Here is a 16,076-nt window from a genome sequence, read left to right as displayed (position 1 = left end):
TTGGTTGTTTTGCTGGGACTCACCAGGAAGCAGAGTTCACCCTAGCGGAAGAGGTTAGAGCTGTCCAGAGCAGGCAGCTGTGTTCAAGACCTCTGGAGAATGCAGTCATTTGTTTACACAGCTAAATCAAACACCACCTTGGGAGGACAAGCCGCAGTAGCAGCAGGCTTCCTTTTTCAACTGTGACCTCTCTGTCTCTAATTCAAACACATTAAGTAATAGATACATTAAATTATCTGTTAGATGGGAAACAATGCCTAGTGGAGGCAAAGAAAGAAAGAAAATCTCTCTTTCTATTTGAACTTGGTCATCAAAGGGGGCTGGGCCCCATACTGGCTCTGTGGCATAAGCCGCCATATTTTGACTGATAGACCTGGGACGTGCCAGGGTTGAGGTCTTCAGGGAGCTGCTGTGCCCTGAGAGACGTTGGCTCTATAATCCTGCCTCTCACATCTTTAACTCCTGAGCTCAGGCTGAGAACAAAGCCGCTGGTGAATGCCAACGGAGGGCTCAAGTGGCCCTGCTGGTGTCAATGTAGACACCTGGGGTTCTTTTTGAAAAATGCCAATGGATGTGGGCAAATATCCCAGAATGAATTTCCTGGCAGATCTAAACAGTAACATTCAAGATTTATTTCCCCCTACATGGAAAAAGCCACAGGACAAAATAGCTTTGGGCTATTTGAGTTGGTTGGGATGGTGAATCAGAGGCCAAAGGCACTGCAATAAATTTTACTTTGTACACTAGGCACCTCAAACGGACATCTGAAACGTTCACCCACAGAGTGTGAGGAAACACACCACGACTGGGAAACAAAGGGACAGGAAATGCACAGTTGTTAAAAAATGTCTGTTTCTAAAATAAATTAAATGCAATAATGACACAATTTGGAACACAAAGACTCACACTGAGGCAAAGCCACCAAATAATGCTCGCTGTCTAGCTGGGTCCAAAGATAAACCACCTATGTGGGTCCCCATAATCACCTGGCTGACAACTACACTTTCGCACTCAAAGAACCTTGCTGAATCATTCCAACAACTCGGGGAGCTGGGTGCTACTATATTCAAAACATTTGATAAAACAGAGCTGGCACTGATCCATCTGACCACATTCTGGTCACAAACACCCGAATCAGCCACACCTGTGAATGTCACCTGAACTGCATACCAAGTTACGATCCTCATTTTTCAGGCAGTGAAACAGCAATGTTGCTCCCAATCATAAAGCCCCTAAGTAGGTGCTAGAGATGATGCCCTGTCACCCACAGGATGACGCTTTCACAGGCCATGCTGGCTGACTCCAGACACTATGGCTTCTCCCCGGCGCTGCAGCGACACCTCTGCACTTTGCTGTGCTCTTCCTTCTGCCCGAAAGTTGTCTTTCTGCCTTGTTTAGCAAGCAAATTCAAACTTTAAGGCTCAGGGCAGCATTTACGGGCATCTACTTTATGCCACTGTGCTCTACTTGGGTAAGTTAGGAAGTCAAAAAGGTAATACAATTTCAGCCTTTGAAGTTTTCAGGCTAGGAAGGTGGGGAGGCGTATGAACAAATAGTGATCAAGGGCTTCGACGGACAGAATGGCACATGGGAGAAGGCCTGAAACACAGGATCTGAGTCCTGAGGCATGGATGTGGCTGCTGACCAGGAAGCCGAGGGCAGCAAGGAGGAAAAGGCTCAGGCTTGCATGGCAGGAGGCCTGGGGAAGTTCCATAAAACAGGGAAGAGTCATTAAGGAAGGCCTTCCCCTTTACAGCAATGAGAGTCACTGCAGAGCTGGAGGCAAACAGCTGGGAGAGACAGCGCAGGTCTCTGCAGAGGCCCCACATGAAGAGGGAGAAGAAGTGGGCATTTCGGAGAGAATCGGGGGAAGAATTGGCAATGCTTGGAGGATCTGTGACATTTTGAATTTGTATTTGTGCAACTTGTTTCTACCCCATCAGACTGAATTATGTTCTACCAGTTCTTTGCAATACCACTACTATGGTACTATTTGATGACTTGCTTCTCTCACTAGATAGAATGTGAGCTTCTAGGGGGTAAGGGATTCACAGCACTTATTCAGATGTAGGTAGTTTAATACATGCAAATGTATGAATGACTGAATGAATTCCAATCTTTTTGGTTGACTACTGTAATCTGATTATTTTCAAATAGAAAATACCCAATCATAAAAGTGCCTGTTATCTTATATATTACAAAATAGTTGCTTCTCTCATTGGACTCATTATATAATTTATCCAAACAATACTTGCTGAGGACCCTATTAATGTGCCCTGCATATTATAGGGGAAAGAACTTCCTCATCAGAGCCAGATAGATTTGGATTGGAATTCTGGGTCCTCTATTTACCCGTTGTGGTATGTTAGGCAGTCAACCCCTTTGAGGCTCTTTTAAAATTCTATAAAATGACACCACTGTGCCTATTAGGCAGGTAGGTAGGAGTGTTGCCCGAGATGACATGTGAATAGGTCAACATGTGGCTGGCTCATAGCAGGTTCAATATAAGTCCCTTCCCCCCACCTACAAGCCCACCAACCCCCACCTGCATTTTCCTTCCTCAGCCCAGTTCTATGTTTCTGAGAGACTGAAGAGGTCTACAATAAGGTCATTGTCAGTTGCTTACGATCTAGTTCATGGCCCTTGAAACAACATTGCTCGCATGGCGTAGGCTTCTGTGCTCTTCCTAATTCTCCCTCAATTTCTTACTGGCCTCCCAGTGCATATCTGGAGTCAATAAATTAACAGAGGAAAGAAAGCAATAGGACAATTTGCAAATTCTATACATCTGAGTCTAAGGTACATTACATGATCAGCAGCTCTATTTTCCTAATCCTATTTTTTTCTTAGGCTAGCCTGAAAAATACATTCCCTGAGTACATTCTGGTTAAGTGATGGTGGCATGTGGCCAGGAGCATGCAAGGTACAGAGGAAAAATAGTCCAAAAAATCCAGCTACTGATAGGTCATCAATAAGATAATCACCATGTAGATAATAAAGTTATTCACATATACTGACTGTGGACAGCAGAGGAAAAAAACAGTTAATAAACACATGTTTTTTTCAAGGCTTAGAGAAAGGTAGTTGTTACTGGTTAAAGTACAATTCTATGCCTTGACCAGCGGTATTTTCATATTAAAGTTTGGCTGAATTCAGCTTCCCAATGAGAAATTCAAGACCTGAAATTCAAATATACTATGAAATCAAAATACTGTGAGCTCTAAATATATCTTTTGTGCCAGGCTTAACCTTTTTCTAAACAAAGAAATCCAAGGGGAAGGGTGTGTATGTTTGTTTTAACTAAAGGGTAATCAGAGGAATATTTTATTAATTTTTCTAATTGTGCTTTTCTCCAGAAGCAAAATATATGTGAATAGAGACACATAAATGAATATATATGTGTCTTACTACATGTGTAATACAAATGTATACACATACCAGTTTAAGACAGTTATCTATATGAGGACTCATTTGCCCGCACTCTCCTTGGATTTGGAGGAGAAGGTGATCAGAAACCAATCTCTCCCATGTGAGCCGTGAGGCTCCCAAAATGGCACCATTGTCCCTTTTCGGAATCCACTGCCCACCTTCTAACCAGGGGGTCTTTCTATGCCCCTCCCCACCCACCGCTAAGGGTAGGGGTAGCAGAGGAAAAAGAGAACATAGTTGGGACGAATGAGATTACAGAAGCCCTTATCGAGGAGGTGGTCTGAGGATGAGAAAAGTTCCAGAGCCACAGGGCCATCGTCCATAAAAGTGCCAGAATGGTGCTGGAGCCACCCTCCTGGGCCGTTAGGAGTGGTCTGACACTTCTTGATCCTACACCAATTCACCAAGCCTGATATGAAGAGCAGCTTTACAGTCCCTGGATAATGTTTGCACAAGGCTTTTGAATCTGAGAAAAAGGTACACGTCTCGCTTGGCCCATGGCTTTTCAGGGTAGACATCCACGTGGTTCACAGCGACAGCTGCCACGTACCAAATGTCTCCACTGCGAGTCCAGCACTCTCATCTCATCACAGCCACCCATTGCCACCCCCACCTGGCAGAGGAGGAGCCACGCCTGGCTAATAATGACGTGGATGTGCTAAATGCCCTGCCACTGGGCTCATTTTGTCCTCAGCAACAACCCTAACCCTAGGTCCATTGTATTAGTATTTGGATTTTTGCAGATAAAAAAATAGAGGCTTGAAGGGGTAAAGTGACTTTCTCATAGTGGCAGAGCTGATAAGAAGCAGAAATCTTGGTCCATTGTCTTCACAGGACAGGTGGGAAGGTCCCATAAGCAGTAGCCTAAGTCAGTGCCTGCAAGTGACCAGCCAAGCAGATTCAGGGGAGTGGGACACCCTCCAAGTTGCCTCCCCCTGAGCAGGAAGGAAGGGGTTTTAGCCCTTCTAGTAATTGAACCTACTGAATCACTCCCATTTCCTATAATGACAAAAGACTTAAAGGTTTGCTCTCAGTTTTCAGAGTTTCTATTATTCTTCAGTATCACAGTTGAGTTCCACATTGACCTGGGTAGACATAATTTTCATTTTAAAGAGTGTTTTTGCTTAATTGTCCTTAAATGATTTTGGGAGGATAGGCAGGGAAGCAGGCATGGACCCTGGGCAAGGAGGAAAGTTTCAAACCTTTAGTACAAGTCCTATTATTGAAAAAGAGAGCCCCAGGCCACCTTACATGCTTGCTTTCCTGTCCTGGAGAGAGCTCTAGAGCCATCAGCAAAGGTTTTCATGTCCTGTGTGCTACTGAGCAATCCTCAGGGTGGGGTTGGGGGGATTTTCAAGACTCCTCCCGCCTTCCCAAAACACAAGAACAAAAGCAGAAAAATCCAAGACGAATTGCAGTGATTTGTTTCTTCCTTCACTGCACATCTCCTTCCTACCACCTCCTCCTCTCAGTTCCTTACTCCGCTGTCCCCAGGGCAGGAAGATGAGAAACCCATCAACATACCTACTGGGCTTCTGCCACATGAAAACCCCTCTTAGGAATCCCTATGCCACGGTGGCCTTTGCTTCAAGACCCTTAGAATTCAGGGGGCTGAGGCGGGATGTGGGCAGCAGCTTCATGATCCCAGAGGAGGAGGCTGGGCCTGATTTACAAGAGCCACTAATTCCTCCTCCTAAGCAATATTTTTTTTGTTTATGTTCTATTTAAAACTTAATATTTATTAAGTGCTTATTATATGTCAGTGCTTTGCATATATTAGCTCATTTACGTCTCATAACAAGCCTATTAGGTAACTACTATTAATTTCCTCATTTTACAGATGTAGAAGCTGAGGCAAAAATAGTAGGGGATTTAAACCCAGGTAATCTGGGTCCAGAGACCAAATTCATAATCATTTGAGCAATTAATGTATATTAAGTATATGTTGGGTGTCTGGTGCTGCATTAAGCACAAGCTACATGGGAAATATAATCCTTCAAGAAAAAAAGACATTCATGTCATGATACAAATGTCAAGTCAAACAAAAGACAAGAAGTATTATTCTTTGTAGTACCTCACAAAACAGTGTGAAAACCACTGAACTCAATTCTGCAAGAATAAAGGACTAGAGCCCCTCTCCTCCAACTACGCGCCGTGAATGGGGCTGCCTATGTTGTAAGCACACTGGACAGGTGGTGGCCTGGCCAGGGATATGTGCTCGGCACGTAGAGCCCCACAAGAGGAGGGTGATGTCAAGTGAGTAATTGTACAAGGGAATTCCAAGACCCCACAAATCTAATAGGTCTGTAAACATACAGATCACTAGGCCTCTTCCCTGGAAATTCTGAGTCAGCCCATCTGGGTTGATGTCCAGGAATCTGTTTTGTAGAAAGCACTCAAGTCCAGGCATGGTGGCTCACGCCTATAATTCCAGCACTCTAGGAGGCCGAGGTAGGTAGATCGCCTGAGGTCAAGAGTTTGAGACTCGCCTGAGCAAGAGCGAGACCCCCTCTCTGCTAAAAATAGAAAAAATTAGCCGGGCATGGTGGTGCATGCCTGTAGTCCCAGGTATTCAGGAGGCTAAGGCAGGAGGATCGTTTGAGCCCAGGAGTTTGAGGTTGCTGTGAGCTAGGCTGACTCCATGGCGCTCTAGCCTGGGCAGCAGAGCAACACTCTGTCTCAAAAAAAATAAAGGACTCAAGGTCATTCTTGCCTTCAGACAAGCTTAGCAATTACCTGAACTTTGGTGCTGCTGCTTCTGAAAGGCCACCTGGGGAGCCTGGGCTGCCACTTCCAGTGTTCCAGAGAGGAAGAGTCACATACCCTGGGGAAATTCTGGTGGTGCAGGGCAGCAGGGAGTCCTCAAGAGCACCTGGTGCAGGCAGAGCCAGGCATTTCCTCACTAGTTATCCTCAGGACATCCGAGTCTGGGATAGGAGCGCTCTGAGCTTAACTCTCCTATTGGTCAGAGCACCTTCTACCTTCTAATGGTTCTAGATGACTTGAGGCCCAGACCTGGCCCACAGGTGAGTGTGACTGGCCCTTACACAGAGATATTTCCTGGGGGTGTGGGGCTGAGAATTTGAAAATGACTAAGACATGCTCCCTGAGGCTGGGTCACTCCAGTCTAGCAGTTCAGCCAGGGATGGACACATCACCACCTAACTCTAATCTAACTTGCTCAGGGGTCTAAAAGAGGTGTAGACAGAGGGCCAGGAAACATGGAGGACTGAATGACTAAACCTGTGTAGAAGCAGAAATGACATTTGAGAGCTGAGTCTCAAACAGAATGAGTAGAAGCTCAACAGATGGGGAAACGGACAGTCATTCAGGCTCTGGTGGACAAACAATTTTCTACCTTGCGTTTCTTCTTTTGGAAAAACCCTCCCCCACCTTACAGTAATCCTGCTCATAGGAATGCTGCCCCCCCCCACGCCCTTCCGTGGCGGGCAGATGGCCCTGGCCTCCCCAGCAGAGCACACAATCCCCTGAGAGGCTCAGGGCGGGATGCAGGGGCCAGGCCCGGGGGGAACTCCCTGGGAGTATTGCTTCTGCTGTGGGAAAGCCACTCCCTCTTTCTGCAGAATTTTTGGTGTACAGAGGACCACTGGGGGCCGTGAGCAGCTGAGGCACCACCGACAGAGAGGGCCTGGCCAAGGACGCAGATGGGTAGGGGCAAGCTGAAGCCTGAGATGGAGGACATGGGGTCTCACAGTGGCACTCAGCTCCTAGACACCCCCGAACTTCAAGCTTATGTCAGCCATGAATTCTCTTTTTGTTCAACTAAAAGCTTGTGACCAAAAGAGTTCTAATAAATGGGCAAAGAAAATGGCATTTGCAGAGGGTGGAACCCGGGAGTGACAGAATGCCTGAGGGTGTGAAAGGGCCGATGTAGCAGAGCCCAGGGTGTGCAGAGAGCTCTGGGCAGGTGGGGTGGGGCAGATTTGGAAGGGACTTGTGTTCTTTGGGGATTGAGTCATTAAGACTGTGAATGGGAGAACGATGCAAGCAGGTATGTGATTGGAATGGAACTCTGGTGTCAGCGTGGAGGAATGCCTGGGCCAACAGAGGCTGGACCTGGAGTCCAGGGAAGAAGCCTTTAGAAAAGGCTAGCACAGAGATGACAAGGCCTCTAGTCCTCAGAGAGCCTGGAAAGCAAGAGGCAGAGTTGAAAGGTATTTCAGAGGTAGAGGAGTCAGAACTCCAGGAGGGAGCTCAGAAGGGCAGGCTCTGAATTCGGGCACACCCAGGTCTGTATTCTGTTCGCTACTCCTAACAGCTGTGACCCGGAATCTTATTTACCTCCTTAAGCCTCACTTTCTGCAGCTGTAAATTGGAAGTGATAACAGTTTGCATTTCAGAGTTGTGAGGATTAAAGACAGCCAATGTATGTAAAAGCACTTAGCACAGCCTTTGGCACAAAGTAACACTCAATAAACGATAGCTGTTGTGTGGAGGGTGAAGAAGAAAGAAAATTAAGGATGACCCTAAAATCCCATCCCTAGCTTGAGAATTTGGGCAAATGCTGATGATATTATCAGGATAGGAAATGCAGGAGGAGGATAGGTTTTATGAGGAGGGAGAACATAAATTTGATTTTTGGACATGTTGAGTCTGATGTGCTTGCAGAACCTGGGAGCAGAGTGTCCAGCAAGCAGTGGGACCTTGGAACTCGAGGTTTAGTGGACACACACTGGCCACACGTTGTCACTGAAGCAATGGCAGACAGGAGACAGTTGAAGACAGACATGGATGCTTTCAGGACTACAAGGGAGGAGGAACCAGCTGAGGAGGAGTGAGGGAGCAGTTAGGAGGTAGGAGATGTGGAGACAGAACTGCTCTAATTGTGGTAAGTCGTTAGAGGACAGGATCTGTTTGGAGCTATGGGAATTCTTGTTTCTTCAGTGGAGAAAATGAAAGCTTAAACCCAAGACCACTTGACTTGCTGAGGGATCTCTGGCCCCACCCAGGGGGCTGTCTTCAAGGGGCCCACGGTGGCCTTCAGGTGGCTTTCTGCCTCTTACCTCCAGGTATTGATTACCCAGGCGCAGGGTGCGATCTGTGATGTTAAATATGTCCCTCCAGTCGAAGTTGGCCATGTCGTCACCTCGGCTCTCTGGAGAACCCGTATAGAGGAAGTTTAGAATGGCTTCGGCAGTGATACCTTCTTCACCAAGCTCCCTACTCAAAAAGGCTTTTACTGCTGGGTTCGCCAGTGTGTCCTTGGGAAGAAAAAATATAGTCACAGCTTAGAAATTCCACAGGATCTTCAGTCTTGTTCTTAGGCCATTTTTATTTTTAATGGTTAAGGATAGAGATTCTATGACTTCCTAAAAAGCTAGTGGGTTTTCTTCCACTCTAAGGCAGATCTATCTATATCCCATTTTCCCCAATAGAGGGAAGATGTATATGGGGCAGGGGAGTGGGAGGGGGGCCACGAAAATGGTATATAAGAAGCTTTCTTTTTCTTATGGATTTTTGGTTCTCTTTTGATTATTCTTGCTATATAGGACTCTTGTATTGGCTTTCTGAAGCTGGAAATGAGACCTTCAACCATCTTTGCAGTTACAGAGCTAGCCCCTTGGGAAGATGCCCCATTGAATCTGAGGACCTCAAGTTAATTCATAAAAGCAAGAAACTCCAGGAAGCCACTGTTCTTGTGGCAGTTTTTAGATTTTCCCCCTAAAATTCAAGAAACATATTTTTGATCCAAAGTTAGTGCTTCCACTTGGTGACAGCTTCTGGAACCAAGACCTTTGGGCTCTGTTTGTTGTATTTTTATCTAACTCCAGTGGTGATTAGCTTTTTCGTGGGAAAAGGAAACAAATGGAACTCTCCCGGCCCTTTTCCTCCCCTCCTCTCCCCATCTATCCTCTAACCCATTCGTACTCTGATCATGGTCATCTGTGTGCTCTTGTCAAAGAAGTACCAGATCTGGGGCCCCACTTCTTCCCAGGCTTTGAGCAACTTCCTAACACGCTCCAGTTCTTCAAAAGTTGAGTTGGCCTAAAACCAGAGAGAGAGAGAGAGAGAGAGAGACAAGAACAGAGAGAAAGAAGTGAGAGAGAACCTTTGGTTGTATCTTTCCTGCCCCGGACCCTTAATGTTAGGGAAAAGCTTTTCAAGGAAGTGTTTTTATTTTCTCAGTCTCACTGACATTTCCCAGAACAGTCTGCCATTTCCCAACCTCCTGGATGGACAAAACCTAGTTTCTTAGCATCTCAGAGTACATGTAATATTGATGATGTTATTGTCTCAGAACCTCATTGAAGCTAGATTTGAACGCCCTATGAGCAAATACTCTTCCTCCCTCCCTCCCTATCTTTGTCTGTTCCCAGTAGCCAGGATTCAGAGAATTGTGAACCCTTCCATTAGGGATATAACTCAAGCAGTGGGAAAGAAAACCTCACTGTCGGCTGCAATGGAGAGGGAGGCCCCAGGCAGGGGCACTGGAGCAAAGCATTCCAATGATGACTGCGGATGGGGGAGGAAACCCGAGAGTCCACTTAGCAAAAACAACATGAGACTTGCTGCCAGGAGGGCACATTAAAAAATACACATGCACACACACAAGCATTCTTCTGGGAGGTCCAAGGTCCAAGGGGCAAGACCAGCTGGGATCTTACATTCTTCAGTATCCTTCGGGCTGCAGGGGAATCAGGAGTGAAGAGGATTTTTCCCATCAACAAAGGCTTTGCTGCCCTCCAGGCTATTTTGGTTAAAGGGTTTGACTCCAGGCTCTGGATCAACGCGTTACAAAAGGACGCTGCCAGGAAAGAAGGGACAGATTTTATAGAAACTCCCTGTTGCCCATAACTAAACATAGTCATTAGTGTATCCACATCACATGTCTTGTTCAACTCCATGCTGGAGGATTTGACGAATAACCTAAATTAATAGGCTGTACCCCACCAATAACAATCTCATCATTAGTAACAAAATGCCACAGTGCCTCTCGATAATGGCCTCATCGGAGAAACAAAGGACAAGGCTTGCCCTGTGGCTTATTCTGCTTTAGAAGGAGGCTGAGAAGCCTGCTTGTGATTACTGCAAGGAACAGAGGCTATTCTCAGATGAAAGGGACAGAGAGGCCAAACAAGGCTCCCCCTGGAATCTCAGTTTGAGCCTCAATAACTTCCCTTCAATTAGCTGCTTAACTTCTTTGTTGTGCATAGCTATCTTAGGGCCCAACTACTTTTGGTGTGTCCCACGTTGTCTCTTTTCAGTTTTTAACTAGAGGGTCACCCAGTTGCATTTCTTCCCCATCCCATCCTCCTTTACCCCACAGGAGCCCCCCAAAATAGTGAAAGGTAGGGAAAATTACCCGACAGGGCCTTGCCATTTGGAACGTAATTCAGTATCACACACACAGGTTTTCACTGCACTGTTTTTGTAAAAACATCCCACCTCTGTGTTTACTTACCAGGGCCTTTCTGACCTGAGTTTTGCCTGCAACTCTGGGTTGCTTCCTCATTTATCATGCTTCTCTTCCTCTACGACTTAACCCTAGTTCAATTACATCAGTGGGAAATGTCCTCTCTGTTCCGCTTCCAAGTAGGCCTCAGTTCTTTCTATGGCTCATGTCCAGAATTCTTTATGAGCACTGCCCTGTTTCTACAAGGGGAAATGGACTTTCTGGGAGAAAGTTCTTTGCCCAGGCCACTCAATAAGACCAAGGTTGGTTTCACCTAGAAGTGTTAAACCATCAGCTTAACCAACATCACAGGCCAATTTGCATGTGAGATTCAGAAAACTTACTTGTTCTTTTGTCATAAGAATAGATAGGATCCTTCCTTGTGGCGTCAATCCCCAGGAAGGCCTTGTAGTTATTGTCTTCATACCAGTTGAAGGAGAACACCCGAGAGCCACCTCCCTCTGGGTACCCACAGAAGAGGTCCGACAGGATGCCCATCAGCTGAATAAAGGTTTCTGAGCCACCATTCTGCATGAGGGGTCTGGTAGCCCACAGCAAGTCTTGAACACTCGACCGGTGGATAAACTAAGCAAGGCAAACATATCAGGTGATTTTAAGGAAGTCAAGAATCATAATCTACTGTGAAGACAAAGCTCCAAAGGTTAGGGAGGCTTCCACATATACGTTTGACCTCAACATTTAAAAGAAAACAGTCATGTTCTCAGCAATCGTTAATCCAGCTGTGAAAAACAAAAAACAAAACCTATTGCCATCTACTCAGAAACTAGGATGAGCCTTAAACAAAATTAAAGAGTCAACCCCAAAGCATTCTCATATCGCTGCTCTTCTAGTTCCCTTTATTGGATTTCCTTGGGAATGTGTCCTCAGGGAAATGCAGAATATTTTACTGCAAACCAGTTCTGTGATCCCACCAAGATGGGGGATACTGGAAAAAAATTGGGAAATGAAAGGGGAATGGCTCTGTTCTAGAAAAGAACGGTCAAAATACATTTCTTTGGCCAAATAGTTTAGAATTTAGTTTCTTATATTTGGAAAATTATCTTCTTTTTTTTTTTTCATTTCAGCTCTTCATGGGGGTACGAAAGCTCAGGTTATATACATTGTCTGTGTCCCACCCATCCCCCTGAGTCAGAGCCTCAAGCATGTTCATTCTCCAGACAGTGTGCCTGGCACTCACCATGTAGTCATACCTCCATCCCCTCCCCCCACCCCCCACCTCCCCGAGTCAGCACCTTCAAGCATGACCATTCCCCAGACAGTGCGCAACGCACTCATCATGTAGGCATACACCCATTCCCCTCCCCCCACCCCCCGTCTCAATCTGATATCCAATTGGTATCCTTCCCCGATGTGCATTTAGGTGATGATCAGGGAAACCAATTTTCTGGTGAGTACATGTGATGCTTGTTTTTCCATTCTTTGGATACTTCACTTAACATAATGAGTTCCAACTCTCTTCAGGAGAACCAAAGAGATGTCGTATCACCGTTATTTCTTATAGCTGAGTAATACTCCATGGTATACATATACCACAATTTACTAATCCATTTGTGGATTGATGGGCACTTGGGTTGTTTCCACATCTTTGCGATTATGAATTGTGCTGCTATAAACATTCGGGTACAGGTGTCTTTGTTATAGAATGACTTTTTATACTACACATCAGATAAAAGACTGATAACAAGAATCTATTTAGAACTCAGGAAAATCAGCAAGAAAAAATCAAACAACCCTATCAAAAAGTGGGCAAATGACATGAATAGAAATTTTTCAAAAGAAGATATAAGAATGGCTAACAAACATATGAAAAAATGCTCAACATCCCTAATCATCAGGGAAATGCAAATCAAAACCACAATGAGATACCACTTAACTCCGGTGAGAATGGCCTTTATCAAAAAATCCCAAAACAACACATGTTGGCGTGGATGGGGAGAGACAGGAACACTCATACACTGCTGGTGGGACTGCAAACTAGTGCAACCCCTGTGGAAAGCATTATGGAGATACCTTAAACAGATTCAAGTAGACCTACCATTCGATCCAAAATTATCTTCTTATTAGCTTAATTTTACCAAATGTGAATTCTGCCATTTCCCTGAAATGTGTGGTTTATGGTTTCCCTGTGTGTGTGTGTTTTAAAATTCTAGCAAATATAGAACAGATGAGGTCTCCATTCTTGGAAAAACATGCTTTAAGTTCTGTGCCAACTAAGAAGAGGCTGGTGGCCTTGTCCTGTCCATGTGGGTACCCACGCCACTCACTGGCCTCGTCCTTTCAAGGTAGATCTGTAATGCCGAGAACAGAGGTGAGGGCTGCTGGAGTTGCCAGCCTCTTGGCTCCTATAATGCCATTTGGCTTTGCTTTAGGGGAAAATGCAAAATAAAAATAATACTGCTTTTATTCCCCAACACACCTTATTACTCACTTTCAAAATCACTTGAGAATTTATAAAACCATTAGGATTCAATCAGGTGAGACCGAAAACAGTTCTCCCACTGCGGTAAGCGATGTTTACCTGTCATCCCTCTCTTTGTCCACATGCCAACACTTGCCCTCTGAAACTGACGAGCGCCAGGTAGAATCTACACAATGAGTCATGCCTATAATCACAGTCTACACTTCAATAAAAAAGTCAGAATCTCAAATTGCTTCAACAACAGTGAGTCTTATGACAGTCTTGTAAGGGGTTATTACCATTATTATGTTGCTCATTTAGTCAAAGCACTCGGAGATGAAGGGGGGTGTTCCAGGGTCAAATGATCTAATATCAATTAATATAAACTGGGCCATCTGCTTCAACCTAGTTCACAAATGATTAGACTTGCTATCTAGTCAGGCAAGAAACCTGGAACTCCCACTCAGAACTAAGAGTGTTGATATGCTTTGGAGATTTTTTTGCATTCTCTGTCAACTTCAACCCTATTATACTGATATGAATTTTTTAAATGCTATGAAGAAAGAATGTTAAACAGAGACTCCCACTGCAGCAGGTGGTCGCCAGTACAACGGGCCCTTCTTTAACTTTCGGGCACAGCACTGTGCATACTCTGCCAAAGTTTAGATCAGTTTTATAAAGACAGATTCCAACCATGAAGTTTCCTGGGACGGTTGAACCCAAGTCAGCTGGGAATACTGAAGGGGAAAAGAGCTTGGGGAAAATTACGTTTCACCTCTTGCCTCCCATTCATAATACTCATCACACTTGAAGAGAATTGCTTTTCTAACCTCTCTCTTTCCCACTGGGGAGTGACCAGATCTACCTGTTCAACATTATATGCCCAGCACCTCTCATCTATTGAGTGGAAGAATCAATTTCTATATGGCAAAAGACTTATGCAACCAGATGTTAATTAAAGTGAGCACGTCTTTTACAAAACAACACAAAAAGTCAATTATTTTCCTTATGAGGAAATGAGTCAATGTAGTTAAAGCACTTAGAATGGTGCCTGTAAGCACTAAAGGTGTATGCTGTTATTACTAGCGGTATATGTTTATGTAGATTTTAAGACCATAATACAATAATGGACCCCTCAAGGACTTAGATTCAACTGCAAGTCCTCTGGTATTCGTGCCACACCAGGTTAGTCACTTACTGCAAGTAGCATTTCTTCCTTGGTGTGAAATCAGAAGGGCGGTTCTCTTTCTTCTTGCCTCCTGCCCAGGAGCACAGATAATTTAGGATATGAACAGGTGCTTTGGAATCGCTACATGGAAAAGTCAAATGTGTTTCTCCTTGAACAGGTTTGAGGTACAATTAAATTATTTGACATAATAAGCATGGTAAATAGTGGAAAGACATAACGAAATTATAATAAGTACATCAGACTGCTCACCTCTTGAATTCTTGGCAACATATCAGATAATATTCTTCCCCAGGATCTCAGATTAATACCTTGAGAACTGCTGTCCAGGAGTGTGGGAAGCTGAAATTGATAGGAAAAAGTATTTAAAATATACATATATGTTTGTGGTTATATATATAGACAGACACTAGCTGATCTCCTGTATGCTTGAAAACATCCCCTCCCTTCTTTTTCTGATCGTGGGGTCTTTTCTGTGGGGTTGCTTTCAGAAACAAAATTATCTAATTGAGAAAAATCAAAGGTTTGTCAATCACAAATAAATTCATGGTTACATTAAATATGCCAAAGTGATTCTGACTGCTGGTTTAGTGGCACCGAACTAGACTCCTGGAGGAAGGAAAACAGCACAGCCGCCAGAGCGTGAAGGAAGGCTGCGTGCCCCGAGTGCCCGTCTGTTGACCTCAGAGCTTTGTAGTCATTGCCGAGCTTCCTCGTCCTTATTCATGTCTTCTTCCTTTTGTGTCATTTTTGGACTGTTCGTGTCTCGTCTTCTGTTCCACACTACTCTCTCATGAACGATTCAGCCAGCTGCATCACCTTTGTTTTAAAGTTGCAGCTGGCAGGAGTCAGAGAGAAGTTTCCTTGTAGATTCTCCAACTGACAGCATTGTTCTGATAACCCCAGCCCATGGGCAGCTCAAAATCGTTCATGCATTTTCCACCTAGGCAGGGAATGTGGAAGCCCACAAGTTTGCTGCCTCCACCCCCAGAGCCAGATGTGAACACTTTGCTTTCTGGAAACCAAGTTCAACTCCTGCTTAACTTCATTCTTCATGTTTCAAAGCTGATTGAATCACTGATCTTATAAGAGTCTTTAAGGACTGAGTTCTAAGCTTTAAGACAGTGGTTTTCAAACTCCAGTGTCCCTCTTTAGTAGGTTTAGAGTGAGTCCTGGGCATCTGTATTTTAATAAGCTCTGTTTGGACAACAAGCCTCGGCTCTCTACGTGCCAGTGTGGTTGTCCTAAATGGCCAAGGAAAGGCTTTGTTATGTGTGAGAGATGCAAAGCAGACGGGGAAAACTTTCCAGCGGAAAGATCAGCGAAACTACTATTGAAACCACCCCACTGTGAAGTGTCTAGGCCTAGGCATCAGTCTTGCCAGGACTTCTTTTCAGACTTCTTGGAAATAACTTCCACGTGCACCGGCAAAGCACTGCACTTCCTGTTTTTCCCATAGAGGGGTGGGACTGAGCAGAGTGGGCGGGAAGGGAGGAAGCAAGCAGGTGAACATGTGTGCCCAGGGCAAGTCACCACCGAGTCCTGCTGGCTCTCCTCCTGACCACCTCGCTGAGATTACTAGAGATGAAAAGAGACCCAAGACACATACCAATAAGATGCTGTGTGTA

The 16,076-nt window shown here is 44.9% G+C and overlaps 1 protein-coding gene across 1 annotated transcript in view; it reads right to left on the bottom strand.

The window, feature by feature from the left end:
* Positions 1–16,076, bottom strand: part of ABCA4 (ATP binding cassette subfamily A member 4) — a 132,594-nt gene that overhangs the window by 78,520 nt on the left and 37,998 nt on the right. Inside the window, exons 7-11 of the mRNA XM_045547502.1 lie at positions 14,701–14,790; positions 11,188–11,428; positions 10,056–10,195; positions 9,319–9,435; positions 8,454–8,651 (exon numbers count right to left, since the gene is read on the bottom strand). Coding sequence (XP_045403458.1) covers positions 8,454–8,651; positions 9,319–9,435; positions 10,056–10,195; positions 11,188–11,428; positions 14,701–14,790 — 786 coding nt within the window. The remainder of the gene's footprint in view (positions 1–8,453; positions 8,652–9,318; positions 9,436–10,055; positions 10,196–11,187; positions 11,429–14,700; positions 14,791–16,076) is intronic.

The sequence above is a fragment of the Lemur catta genome, chromosome 3 (genome assembly GCF_020740605.2).
Source record: "Lemur catta isolate mLemCat1 chromosome 3, mLemCat1.pri, whole genome shotgun sequence".
In the NCBI taxonomy this organism is placed as follows: Eukaryota; Metazoa; Chordata; class Mammalia; order Primates; family Lemuridae; genus Lemur; species Lemur catta.
Note: the sequence above shows the minus strand (reverse complement) of the source record. Positions and strands in the feature narration are given on the sequence as shown.